At 54.9% G+C, this 14367-nt stretch overlaps 1 protein-coding gene across 3 annotated transcripts in view; it reads right to left on the bottom strand.

Annotated features, from left to right (window-relative positions):
* Positions 1-1060: 1060 nt before the first annotated feature.
* CA9 (carbonic anhydrase 9) overlaps positions 1061-14367 on the bottom strand; it is a 63562-nt gene continuing 50255 nt past the window's right edge. For 2 of the 3 annotated variants that reach the window (XM_043546467.1, XM_043546469.1), the window contains exons 9-13: positions 12341-12415; positions 3012-3035; positions 2198-2233; positions 1773-1866; positions 1061-1405 (exon numbers count right to left, since the gene is read on the bottom strand). In XM_043546467.1, the coding sequence (XP_043402402.1) occupies positions 1339-1405; positions 1773-1866; positions 2198-2233; positions 3012-3035; positions 12341-12415 (296 nt within the window). In that variant the 3' untranslated portion in view covers positions 1061-1338. The remainder of the gene's footprint in view (positions 1406-1772; positions 1867-2197; positions 2234-3011; positions 3036-12340; positions 12416-14367) is intronic. The other variant, XM_043546468.1, reaches the window with a different exon arrangement.

Genomic DNA, 14367 nt, shown 5'->3' with positions numbered 1-14367 from the left:
GGGGTGATACCCAGCTTGTATGCAGCATTTCATGGGTAGGGTCATTATCCTTGTTTTACAGCTGGGGAAACCAAGGCACAGGCGTGGAATTGACTTGTGTACAGTCACCCAACAGGCCAGTGGGGGAGCCTGGAACAGAACCCAGCTGTTCTGAGCCCTGGTCCCGTGCTGTATCCACTGGACCACACTGCCACTGTCCTTGGGAGGGGAGGTTTGTAGACTCTGTGTGTGTGTGTGTGTGTGTGTGTTGTTTCCCTTGTTTTACAGAAATGGTGCAGGGACTCCACATGGCCACTAGGCGTCAGCCAGTACCACGGCACGTGGCACTGGCATCGAGTGGGTGAGTGGGGCTCTGGTTGGATGTTGCCAGGTGGATGCTGGGCTCCAGGCTGGCACAGTAACAAACCCTGCTGGAGGGTCACAGGAAGCTGGGCAGTGGCTGTCTAGCCTCTACTGCTGCATGCAGGGTGTCTGGCTGCTGAGCCCCTGGGGGCAGGCCAGTGGCCATGGGAACCCCCACTCCCTCCTGTGACAGGCCCCATGGCAATGACTTCTCCTGCTGCTCAGCCCAAGGTGCACTAAGAACGAATCCACTGGCGGGGGTGTGGGCCAGAGTAGCTACATGAGTGCTCAGGGCGGGACAGGAAGGCAAAGCCCAGCTGCAGCGTCCCCCGAGTTGGGATTAGCCCAGGCCGCTGGAGCCCGTACCCTGACCTTTGGGGAACGTCCTACTGGTTCTTCACTAACCACAGGCAATGGGACCTACACTCTGGTTCCTGCACCCCCAGCCCAGCGGGGGGACACATCCCCTGCTTGCTTGTAACAAGCACCCCTTGCTAACTCCCACATCTGGGGCTTCCTGGCTGCTCTAGCTGGAGCCATCCACTGTGCTGCTGAGGGCAGCTGGTCCCACACAGGGGTGCTTCCTAGCCCTGGCCTGGTGTATCTGCCTGGGGCTATCCCACAGCAGAGGCAGGGCCATCACTGCAATGGTGGGAGGGGCCCTGGCCCCCAGGGGCGATAGCTCCTGCCGCAGAGGCAGGGCTGGCATAGCAATAGGTTTCTATTTCATTTATTTTATTGTATCTTTAAAAAAAGTATCTCTGAAAGGGGCAGAGTTTTTCCCCTCAGTCTCTGCTGAGCCTCAGTGCAGGTAACCGGGCCTCAAGGCGTGAAGGCCCCAGAGGAGGGGCCCCTGCTGCTCTGGCCCCTTGGTGGGGAGGGAGGGCGTGCTTGGCTGGCCGTGGGTGGCAGGGTCCAGCCAGCAGAGCCCAAGGGAGCGTGTGCTGGTCTCCGTTCCATGTGCCAGAGGCCCTCGCTGGGCAGCAGGGGCAGTGCCTACACCGCGTTCTCGTCTGTGGTGGCTGCTGTGTAGATGACGTTGGGCTTGGGGTGAGAGTCCGGCCTGCAGGGAAGGGAGAACACTGGGGCGTCAGGGAGCCCTGGAATGAGCTGAGAAAGGACCGATCGCCTGCAACTCCCTGGCAGCCCCCCCTTCTGCATCATGGGGCAGGTGCTCCCCACTCACACACCCCCCGGCCTCTGGGCACTCTCTCCCTACACGCGGGAGTGGCTTGTGCCAGGTGAGCTGCGACTCTCCCAGCCTTTGCAGGGTAGGGCACAGGGGGGAAGGGGAATTTGGCTGGGGGGGCAGCGAGGGAGAATCATAAACTGAATGGGGTTTCAGGCCAGAGGGAGGAAGAAGGGTCGGGGTGTGGTTCCCGCAGCCAGGGAGCGGGGCGAGGAGCATGCCGGTGGCTCCCAGCTCTCACCTTGTGTTCTGACTCCGCTGTTTGTGGATGTAGATGAGGAAGGCCAGAGCCGTGACTGCAAAGAGAACCCCAAAGAGACCGGCCAGCACGTCCGCTGCAGACACAGGAGAGCAAGGGGGGGGTGAGGCACCAGACACAGATGGGGGGGGAGAGCTCAAGGCCTGGGAGAGTGAGACCAAGCCAAGCGATGCTCCCAGGGAGGGAGGAGGAAGCTAGTGGCCCTGAGCAGGGCTGGGGTGCCACAGCACAGGGGCAGGGAGAGGCCAGGAGAGCCAGGGCAAGGGATGGAGGTGACAGAAGCTGGGTAGCCCCAGGCTGGGGGAGGCTGTGTGGCCCGGGGCAGGAGGTCGAGGCAGCAGAAGCTGGGTGGCCCTAGGGCAAGGAATTGGCAGGGAGGCCAGGGCAGCCCATCCCGCAGCACTCACCTGTCTGCAGGGAGAGGCCCAGCTGGTTTTCTGAATCTAAACATGAAACATTCGGGGGGGAGGACACCGAGACAGCAGGTGAGGCTGGGCGGGGACAGGTGCCAATGCCACAGCAACCACTGTGCCCCTCCCACCCTTCCCATGTACAACCCCCCTGTGCCCCAGCCCACTGTCCCACCATCGCATCCCCGCATCCCAGCATGCAGCCACCAAGCTGCTCCCCCATCCGAGCCCAGTGTGCAGCCTTGTCCCATCCCCATTCTAGCCCAGTGTGCAGCCCCCCACTCCCCTCCCCCTGTTCACTCTAAGCTGTGCATGGGTGCACGCGTGCACAGATACTAAACCCCGTGCACACAGCGAGACACCATGCACACAAACATTTGCATAGAAGCACAACAATTTGCACATAAGTCATTTTTTGTGCATACGGCCTGTCAAAAATTAGAGGGAACATTGCCCCCCCACCCATCCCAGCATGTGGTCACTGAAATCTGCACCCACCCACCCAATCTGTGTGTGTACCCCCCACCCCCATGTGCAGTGCCAGGCTCTTTCCTGGCACACAGCCAACTCCTCCCCCCCCCCCCCCCCAAATGTAAACTCATGTCACCCCGTGGACACATTTCCCACTCCCCCAGCCCCTCCCAGCATGGTGTGCCTTAAGGAAGCAGGTACCACCCCCCATACTGGCACTGCCCTGGCCTGGCGGCTAACCCTGGTGCCCTCCCACGACAAGCTGGTGTTAAGGGGATGCCTGTCAATTCTTTCGCCTCTGCCCCATCCTTGGGGTGTGGGGCCTGGGCCCAGCTCTTACCTGCGCATGGTGGGCAGCCAGCACCTGCAACAGATGCAACATGGTGAGCTGGCCGTGGGGGAGGGCGGTGAGAGAGAGAGAAGGGGGCTGACTGCAGCAATGGGCAGGCGTGTCCCATCACAGCCCCTCTGCCCCCTTTTATTTGGTTTTGGTAAAACAACTTTGAAGAGCCCCTGCCCCCCAGCAGAGCTGCGAATGCCCGCCCCCCATGGTTGCCCCTCTCCCTCCAACAGGGACACTCGCCCACTCTGCACCGAACCAGCCCCAGCAACGCAGCTGCTCTAAACCCAGCTAGTCAGTCCTTCAGCATGGCTCAGCTGCTCCCTGGGGCTTGGCCTCTGCTCCATTTCTTCCTGGGTCTCCGGTGCTTTGTTAACCGCACCCCACCAATTTCCAGTTCAGAAAAACCCAGAGCCCAACCAGCAGCGTCTCTCACCCTCAGCGATGCCCCCGTCACACACAGAATTGCACTGGGAGACCCTCGGCCCCGCCCCCGCCTTGGGGGAGCGAGGGGAGGTCGACAGTCCTTTGGCCATGACCATTACCAATCTAGCCTCTGACAGAGCACAGAGCCCCCTTCCTCCTTTCCCGAGAGACTCCCGCTGCCCACACAGGATGCTGGACATCCATACAGGAACTGTGCCAAAACCCAGCCAGCAACACAGCTTGGGAAATACTGATTATCCACCACAACCCCAAGGCTTTTCCAGAGTCAGTGCTTCCCAGGATTGAGGCCCCTGTCCCGTATGTACAGGCTGCAGTCTTTGATCCTGTATTTTTCTGTTGCTAGATGTATAAGTTTACATTGGCTATATTAAAACATATACTGTTTGCTTGCGCCCAGGTTCCAAGCAATCCCGATCCCTGTGTCAGTGACCTGTGCTCCTCACTATTTACCGCTGCCCCACCAATTTTTGTGTCAAACTTTATCAGTGATGATTTTACGTTTTCTTCTAGGTAACTGATAAAAATGTTAAATAACATAAGGCCAGGAACTGATGACTGTAGGACCCCACTGACAACCCACCTGTTTGATGATTCCCAATTACATTTTGAGATCTAAAAGTTAACCAGTTTTTAATCCAGCTGTGTGCCATATTAACTGTATATCATTCTAATTTCTTAATCAAAATGTCCTGTGGTACCAAGTCAAATCCCATACAGAAGTCTGGCTATTGCATCATCAGTACTTACCTTTAATGTAATCTCATCAAAAAATAGCACATTTATTTGACAAGCTCTATTTTCCATAAACCCATTTTGGTTGGCATTAATTATATTACACCCACCCCCTTTAATTCTTTATTAATCAAGTCCCATATCAGCTGTCCCATTATTTTGTCCAGGAACAACATCAGCCTGACAAACCTGTAGTTACCCGGGTCATTCTGTTTAACCTTTTCAAACAGTCACACACCATTAAATAGTGGCACAATCACTCTCACTGCTAAATATTTGTGCCTTATTTCTAGTCTGAATTTGTCTAGCTGCAGCTGATAGCCATTGGAGCTTGTTCTGCCTTTGTCTGGTAGAATTAAGCGCGCTTTGTTAGCAGACATCTCTTCCCTATGGAGGTAATTGTAGAATGTGATCAGTCACCTCTTAGCCTTCTCGTGGCTAAACTAAATAGATGGAGTTTATTTAGTCTCCATTCTAAAGCAGCTTTTCCAAATCCTGAACACTCACCACTCTGTCCTGAACCTTTTCCTATTTTTCAACATTCCCTTTGAAGTGCGGCCTCCGGAGCAGGACACAGTGTTCAGCAATGCCATATGCAGAGGTAATAGAACCCCCCCGGCAGGCAAGGATCAGGTTTTGTTACCATCATGCTGGGAACTCCTGTGCCAGTGTACATCTGCCATAATCACTGAGTCCTTCAAGTGATAAAGGGCCTTGAAGGCCAAGACCAGGAGTTCAAGTGTGTGGCACCAGGCACTGGAACTCAGGGTGTGTGCAGGGGAAGTGCCCAGAGCCCAGAAAGCCCAAACAGCCTGAAAGTGCCTCATGGACAAAGTGTGAATGTTGTTTATTCTTCTAGTGCCCATGTACCTAGAGCCCCTCCCACTCCAGAGAAAGTGTCCCATCCCCCCACTAGCCATTGCCAGAGCCCAGGGCCCTTCGAGCACAGGAGAGACCTCCACACACACAGCCCACATGAGATGCACTGTCCTAGGGTTGGGGGTTCCACGACTACCACTCCCAAGAGAAGGAGGCGGGTGGTGGTGGTTGGGGACTCTCTCCTCAGGGGGACTGAGTCATCTATCTGCTGCCCTGACCGGGAAAACCGAGAAGTCTGCTGCTTGCCAGGAGCTAAGATTCACGATGTGACGGAGAGACTGCCGAGACTCATCAAGCCCTCGGATCGCTACCCCTTCCTGCTTCTCCACGTGGGCACCAATGATACTGCCATGAATGACCTTGAGCAGATCGCTGCAGACTACGTGGCTCTGGGAAGAAGGATAAAGAAGTTTGAGGCACAAGTGGTCTTCTCGTCCATCCCCCCCATAGAAGGAAAAGGCCGGGGTAGGGATCGTCGAATCGTGGAAGTCAATGAATGGCGACGCAAGTGGTGTCGGAGAGAAGACTTTGAATTCTTTGACCATGGGATGGTGTTCCAAGAAGGAGGACTGCTAGACAGAGATGGGCTCCACCTAACGAAGAGAGGGAAGGGCATCTTCGCAAGCAGGCTGGCTAACCTAGTGAGGAGAGCTTTAAACTAGGTTCACCGGGGGAGGGAGACCAAAGCCCTGAGGTAAGTGGGGAAGTGGGATAGCGGGAGGAAGCACGAGCAGGAGCGCGTGAGAGGGGAGGGCTCCTGCCTCATACTGAGAAAGAGGGGCGATCAGCGGGTTAGCTCAAGTGCCTATACACAAATGCACGAAGCCTGGGAAACAAGCAGGGAGAACTGGAAGTCCTGGCACAGTCAAGGAATTTTGATGTGATTGGAATAACAGAGACTTGGTGGGATAACTCACATGACTGGAGTACTGTCATGGATGGATATAAGTTGTTCAGGAAGGACAGGCAGGGCAGAAAAGGTGGGGGAGTTGCACTGTATGTTAAGAGATTAGTATGACTGCTCAGAGCTCAAGTATGAAACTGCAGAAAAACCTGAGAGTCTCTGGATTAAGTTTAGAAGTGTGAGCAACACGGGTAATGTCGTGGTGGGAGTCTGCTAGAGACCACCGGACCAGGGGGATGAGGTGGATGAGGCTTTCTTCCGGCAAGTTGCAGAAGCTACTAGATCGCACGCCCTGGTTCTCATGGGAGACTTCAATCATCCTGATATCTGCTGGGAGAGCAATACAGCAGTGCACAGACAATCCAGGAAGTTTTTGGAAAGCGTAGGGGACAATTTCCTGGTGCAAGTGCTGGAGGAACCAACTAGGGGCAGACCTCTTCTTGACCTGCTGCTCACAAACTGGGAAGAATTAGTAGGGGAAGCAAAAGTGGTTGGGAACCTGGGAGGCATGAACCATGAGATGGTCGAGTTTAGGATCCTGACACAAGGAAGAAAGGAAAGCAGCAGAATACGGACCCTGGACTTCAGAAAAGCAGACTTTGACTCCCTCAGGGAACTGATGGGCAGGATCCCCTGGGAGAATAACATGAGGGGGAAGAGTCTAAACTGGGAGGAGTGGTAGATACGCTGGAGGGTAGGGATAGGATACAGAGGGACCTAGACAAATTGGTGATTGGGCCAAAAGAAATCTGATGAGGTTCAACAAGGACAAGTGCAGAGTCCTGCACTTAGGACGGAAGAACCCAATGCACCGCTACAGACTAGGGACCGAATGGCTCGGCAGCAGTTCTGCAGAGAAGGACCTAGGGGTGACAGTGGACGAGAAGCTGGATATGAGTCAACAGTGTGCCCTTGTTGCCAAGAAGACCAATGGCATTTTGGGGTGTATAAGTAGGGGCATTGCCAGCAGATCGAGGGACGTGATCGTTCCCCTCTATTCGACATTGGTGAGGCCTCATCTGGAGTACTGTGACCAGTTTTGAGCCCCACACTACAAGAAGGATGTGGAAAAATTGGAAAGAGTCCAGCGGAGGGCAACAAAAATGATTAGGGGACTGGAACACATGAGTTATGAGGAGAGGCTGAGGGAACTGGGGATGTTTAGTCTACGGAAGAGAAGAATGAGGGGGGATTTGATAGCTGCTTTCAACTACCTGAAAGGGGGTTCCAAATAGGATGGATCTAGACTGTTCTCAGTGGTAGCAGATGACAGAACAAGGAGTATAGAATCATAGAATATCAGGGTTGGAAGGGACCTCAGGAGGTCATCTAGTCCAACCTCCTGCTCAAAGCAGGACCAATCCCCAATTAAATCATCCCAGCCAGGGCTTTGTCAAGCCTGACCTTAAAAACTTCTAAGGAAGGAGATTCTACCACCTCCCTAGGTAACGCATTCCAGTGTTTCACCACCCTCCTAGTGAAAAAGTTTTTCCTAATATCCAACCTTAACCTCCCCCACTGCAACTTGAGACCATTACTCCTTGTCCTGTCCTCTTCTACCACTGAGAATAGTCTAGAACCATCCTCTCTGGAACCACCTCTCAGGTAGTTGAAAGTTGAGTAATGGTCTCAAGTTGCAGTGGGGGAGATTTAGGTTGGATATTAGGAAAAACTTTTTCACTAGGAGGGTGGTGACGCACTGGAATGCGTTACCTAGGAAGGTGGTGGAATCTCCTTCCTTAGAAATTTTTAAGGTCAGGCTTGACAAAGTCCTGGCTCGGATGATTTAATTGGGGATTGGTCCTGCTTTGAGCAGGGGGTTGGACTAGATGACCTCCTGAGGTCCCTTCCAACCCTGATATTCTATGATTCCCCAACCACCACCAGAGCCCAGGCTAGGACGGCCCTCCAGCCAAACTCCAACACAAGACAATCCCAGCACCAAAGCCCATCAAGCCCAGAACCCCAGCAGAGGCTCCGACTCTGACTGGCCCAAGGAGAGCCCTTCCCAGCAGCTGTGCTGGCTGCAAGCAGGTAGGAAGCACAGAGATAGAAGAACCAGTTCCAGCCACCAAAGGGAGCAGTACCTTCTTCGGGTGCTTTGTCGGTGCTTCTCCCTGCAGCATCCTCAGGGGCAGGAGTCACAGGAGGATCGCTGCCATCTGGGTTGAGCTTACAGGGGACTCGAACATGCACAGTCTGGGGGGGAGGGGCTTTTCCAGCCAAGGGCCACCCCCAACCCTCGCTCTGAATCAAGGAATAGCCTAAAACTCCATCATGGAGCCCTGGAAATCCAGAAATACTCTGAGCATCCAAGCGAGGCAGGCCATTACAAATCTGATACAAAACTACTAAAGATAGTTAAGACCCAGGCAGACTGCAAAGAGCTACAAAAGGGTCTCTCAAAACTGGGTGACTGGGCAACAAAATGGCAGATGAAATTTAATGTTGATAAATGCAAAGTAATGCACGTTGGAAAACATCATCCCAATTATACATATACAATGATGGGGTCTAAATTAGCTGTTACCACTCAAGAAAGAGATCTTGGAGTCATTGTGGATAGGTCTCTGAAAACATCCACTCAATGTGCAGTGGCCGTCAAACAGAATGCTGGGAATAATTAAGAAAGGGATCGATAATAGGACAGAAAATATCATGTTGCCTATTTATAAATCCATGGTACGCCCACATCTTGAATACTACGTGTAGATGTGGTCGCCCCATCTCAAAAAAGTTATATTGGACTTGGAAAAGGTTCAGAAAAGGGCAATAAAAATGATTCGGGGTATGGAACGGCTTCCATATGAGGAGAGATTAATAAGACTTGGACTTTTCAGCTTGGAAAAGAGACAGCTAAGGGGAGCTATGATTGAGGTTTATAAAATCATGACTGGTGTAGAGAAAGTAGATAAGGAAGTGTTGTTTACTGCTTCTCATAACACAAGAACTAGGGGTCACCAAATGAAATGAATGGGCAGCAGATTTAAAACAAATAAAAGGAAGTATTTCGTCACTCAGCGCACAGTCAACCTGTGGAACTCCTTGCCAGAGGATGTTTTGAAGGCCAAGACTATAACAGGGTTCAAAAAAGAACTAGATAAGTTCATGGAGGATAGGTCTATCAATGGCTATGAGCCAGGATGGGCAGGGATGGTGTCCCTAGCCTCTGTTTGCCAGACGCTGGGAATGGGCGATAGGGGATGGGTCACTTGGTGATTCCCTGTTCTGTTCGCTCCCTCTGGGGCACCTGGCATTGGCCACCGTCAGCAGGCAGGATCCTGGGCTGGATGGACCTTGGGTCTGACCCAGTAGGGCCCTTCTTATGTTCTCGCCTCTTTCAGCTCTGCCAGCAGCCTTGCTAAACGACGCTACGTCTCCACCTTACCTGAGTCGCACCCCCACAGTCCCAGCCCTCTTTTTGCCACATTTGAGTCACTCCTCAAACCCTCTGCTCCTCCTGCCTCCGCTGATCTCTCCACAAAGGAACGCGGCAATTCCTTCCAAGAGCAGACTGACAAACTATAACGTGACCTTCCCCCTCTCGGCTTGCCTTCCCTTTGCCTCCTACAGCTCTCGCCGCCTTCTCCCTGAGAACAGAGGCAGAAATTTCTCATCTGCTCGCCTCCTCGATCCCCAGGACCATCTGCTCCCTTGTGCCACTCTCATTTCCTCCTTTTCCCTTCTCCGTAACCGCTCACTGGTCTCTGGGGCATGCCCCTCTCTAACAACACCTTCCCATGGCCGGCAGGCATGCTTTAGTTTCTCCCATCATAACAAACAAGCCTAGTTCCCTTTCAGTTCTAAGGCCACAGGACACAAGGTTTACGCTCGCTGGCTGGCGTTCCGCTCCACTCTGGCTCTTGTTCCTTGCACTTCACACTCACCCAAGTCTGTCATGACCTCTTAGCCGACACTCAGACCCATCCGCCTTGACCTGTCAGCTGCCTGCCACCCAGTCGCCCATGCTCTTCTTGAAGTCTTGTCCTGCCTTGGCTTGTGTGACTGCCCTTCGCTGAGTCTCCTCCCACCTCTCCAATTGCTCCTACAGGAGTCCTTCTGAACTTCCCCCTCAGTCCCACTTCAGCTGTCTGGGGGGTTCCTCAGGGCTCTGGCCTTGGGCCCCGGCTCGTCTCCCGCTACACCTAGCACTGAGTAATTTCATCTGCAAACATAATACCAGCTCTATGATGGTGATTCACAGACCAGTCTCATTCTGTAGAACACTAACATCTCAGCCTCTCTCCCTGACATTGCCTCCTGGAAGTCTCACCGTCAGCTCAAGTGCAACATGGCTAAACCAGAGCTTTTAATCTCCCCCAAAACACAAGTCCACTACCTCCTTTCCTGACCACAGTGGACAGCAACAGAACCCTGCCTGTCACTCAGGCCTGTCACTGGGGTGTCATCATTGACATGGAGCACTCTCTAGTTCCTCACATCCAGACTGAGTCTGAGTCTTGCAGCTTTTTTTGCATAATATCACTCAAATACGACCTTTCGTATCCAACCACAAGCTAGAACACGTCAGCTCATGTCTCCATTACTGCGCCAGTCTTGATGCGTGTCTCATATGCATGGGGAATGCTGTTGCAAAGCTAATTTCCTAGCCTGTCACTCTGGCCACAGATCCCTCCCCTGCCACCCTCTTCTCTAGCACAGGGGTTCTCACCCCCGCCCCCCGCAACATGCTGTAAAAACTCCACGGCCCCCCTGTGCCACAGCAGCTGGTTTTCTGCACATAAAAGCCAGGGCCGGCGTTAGGGGGGAGCAGGCCGGGCACTTGCCTGGGGCCCCCCGCCACAGGGGCCCCTGCAAAGCTACATTACTGAGGCTTCAGCGTCAGCCCCGAGTGGCGGGGCTCAGGGCTGTGGGCTTCAGCCCCATGCAGCGGGACTTCGGCTTTCTGCCCTGGGCCCCAGCAAGTCTAATGCTGGCCCTGCTTGGCGGCCCCCCTGAAACCTGTTCGCAGCCCCCCAGGGGGCCCCGGACCCCTGGCTGAGAACCACGGCTCCAGCACATCCAACATTTGCTTCCTTGCTTCCCTTTCAAGGCCCTTCATGGCCTATCTCTCTCCCCCGACCCCCTCGTACGGTGTTTAAAAGAAACAAAACACCCCAGCCAACAAGAGTCTGAGATACAGGGGACAAACTAGCTACTGACACTCCCATCCCCCCACCCTCCAAAAAGACCCCTGGGAATACCTAGTACAGCAGAGCCCATCCCCCACAGCCAGCCACTGAGACCACCCCACGCCCCTCCCTCCAGCAAGCACCCCGCCCCTGCCCCTCCCCCCCAGAGCAGAGCCATCCTTCCCCCACAGCCAGCCACTGAGACCACCCCACACCCCTCCTTCCAGCAAGCACCCCGCCCCCTGCCCACCCCCCCCCCCGGAGCAGAGCCATCCTTCCCCCACAGCCAGCCACTGAGACCACCCCACACCCCTCCTTCCAGCAAGCACCCCGCCCCCTGCCCCTACCCCCCCCCCCCCGGAGCAGAGCCATCCTTCCCCCACAGCCAGCCACTGAGACCACCCCACACCCCTCCTTCCAGCAAGCACCCTGCCCCCCCTCCCCCCCCCCCGGAGCAGAGCCATCCATCCCCCGCAGCCAGCCACTGAGACCACCCCACACCCCTCCTTCCAGCAAGCACCCCGCCCCCTGCCCCTACCCCCCCCCCCCCCGGAGCAGAGCCATCCTTCCCCCACAGCCAGCCACTGAGACCACCCCACACCCCTCCTTCCAGCAAGCACCCTGCCCCCCCTCCCCCCCCCGGAGCAGAGCCATCCATCCCCCGCAGCCAGCCACTGAGACCACCCCACACCCCTCCTTCCAGCAAGCACCCCGCCCCTGCCCCTCCCCCCGCAGAGCAGAGCCATCCATCCCCCACAGCCAGCCACTGAGACCACCCCACACCCCTCCTTCCAGCAAGCACCCCGCCCCCTGCCCACCCCCCCCCCCGGAGCAGAGCCATCCATCCCCCGCAGCCAGCCACTGAGACCACCCCACACCCCTCCTTCCAGCAAGCACCCCGCCCCGGCCCCCCCCCCCCCCCCCCCGGAGCAGAGCCATCCATCCCCCACAGCCAGCCACTGAGACAGTCCCGAGCCCCTGCCCCTCAGGAGCACTCAACCTGCACAGATCCACAGCCGCACCCAGCCACCAGCAGAGTCAGGCCACGCTGCCCCTCAGAGCCCCGAAGCCTCTGGCCAGAGCCCCAGCAGAGGCTCTGACTCTGCCCAGACAAGGTGGAGCCCCCCCCCCCCCCCACAGCTGTGCTGGCTGCAGGGAGATGGGCAGGACAGACAGGGCAGAGCCAGAGCCAGCCCCCGAGGGGATAACAAAAGCCACCAGGAGGCAAGCGATACCTGCTCCGGGAGCTTCGTCCGTGCTTCCCTCTGTGGCACTGTCAGGGGCGGGCGTCATGGGGGGAACTCCGCCGTCTGTGGTGAGATACAGGGACTCAAACACGCATGATCCAGGGGCCTCCCAGCACCCCCTGTGATCACCCCTCAGCCATCCCCCCAGCCCAGGTATACCCAGCAACTCCCCTGGAATGCCTGCACCGAAGCCAGGAACAGCCCAACCCTGGCCCCGCACCTGCATCCAAAAATGTCCCAGGAACCCTCACAGTCTCCCCCTCATCCCGTAAGCAGCCCAGAGACTCACTGAATTCAAACTCCTGCGGCAAGGACACTCCAAATCCTGTGCCCACGCCATCCCTGCCCCTGGGACCACCCTGCTGTCAGCTTTGGGCTCTTTCTAGAATGCTCACTCCAGCCCGAAGCCCTCACTAATGGGGCAGGACCCTGCATTAGGGGCCAGGCAGGTAAAGTCAGGGCTCCGACTGCTGTGCCCCGTGTGTTCAGCACAAGTCAGTGTTAGGCTCGGCTTTGCCTGTGTAAGCAGAGTCAGGATGAGCTCCACCCTGACATCTGGTGGTGAGGTGCGGCAAGTGATCAATGGCTCCATGTCTAGTTGGCAGCCGGTGTCAAGTGGAGTGCCTCAGGGGTCGGTCCTGCGGCCGGTTTTGTTCAATATCTTCATAAATGATCTGGAGGATGGCGTGGATTGCACTCTCAGCAAATTTGCGGATGATACTAAACTAGGAGGAGTGGTAGATACGCTGGAGGGCAGGGATAGGATACAGATTGGACAAATTGGAGGATTGGGCCAAAAGAAATCTGATGAGGTTCAACAAGGACAAGTGCAGAGTCCTGCACTTAGGACGGAAGAACCCAATGCACCGCTACAGACTAGGGACCGAATGGCTCGGCAGCAGTTCTGCGGAAAAGGACCTAGGGGTGACAGTGGACGAGAAGCTGGATATGAGTCAGCAGTGTGCCCTTGTTGCCAAGAAGGCCAATGGCATTTTGGGATGTATAAGTAGGGCCATAGCCAGCAGATTGAGGGACGTGATCGTTCCCCTCTATTCGACATTGGTGAGGCCTCATCTGGAGTACTGTGTCCAGTTTTGGGCCCCACACTACAAGAAGGATGTGGATAAATTGGAGAGAGTCCAGCGAAGGGCAACAAAAATGATTAGGGGTCTAGAGCACATGACTTATGAGGAGAGGCTGAGGGAACTGGGATTGTTTAGTCTGCAGAAGAGAAGAATGAGGGGGGATATGATAGCTGCTTTCAACTACCTGAGAGGTGGTTCCAAAGAGGATGGTTCTAGACTATTCTCAGTGGTAGAAGAGGACAGGACAAGGAGTAATGGTCTCAAGTTGCAGGGGGGGAGGTTTAGGTTGGATATTAGGAAAAACTTTTTCACTAGGAGGGTGATGAAACACTGGAATGCGTTACCTAGGGAGGTGGTAGAATCTCCTTCCTTAGAAGTTTTTAAGGTCAGGCTTGACAAAGCCCTGGCTGGGATGATTTAATTGGGGATTGGTCCTGCTTTGAGCAGGGGTTTGGACTAGATGACCTCCTGAGGTCCCTTCCAACCCTGATATTCTATGATTCTATGATTCTAAGTTGTGGAAAAGAACTTCAGGGGCTGATCTCATTTGCATAGGCACACCCACCCCGCCTAGAATGAGGCCATAGCTGCCCAAATGGTCACTTTGGCTGCTGTGGGATCCCCAGTGTCTCTGTTATTGGGGCAGGAAGAATAAATTGTTATTACCCTGATTATGGGAATCAAGGACAGTGGAACTGCACTTGGCCTTTTGTTATGATGGAGGGACTCACCATCAACTAAGTAGCACTCTGACAGGTTTCAGAATAACTGTAGTAGATAGAATATCCCAGGTCGGGGTTCCAGGGGTGTGTCTGTGCGGATTTGATCTTGTGCTTTTTCAGGGAGTTTCTTGAGCAAATGCTGTAGTTTCTTTTGGTAACTCTCAGTGGGATCAGAGGGTAATGGCTTGTAGAAAGTGGTGTTGGAGAG

Source organism: Chelonia mydas, chromosome 5 (assembly GCF_015237465.2).
Source record: "Chelonia mydas isolate rCheMyd1 chromosome 5, rCheMyd1.pri.v2, whole genome shotgun sequence".
Lineage (NCBI taxonomy): Eukaryota > Metazoa > Chordata > Testudines > Cheloniidae > Chelonia > Chelonia mydas.
This window is presented reverse-complemented; position numbering and strand designations above follow the sequence as displayed.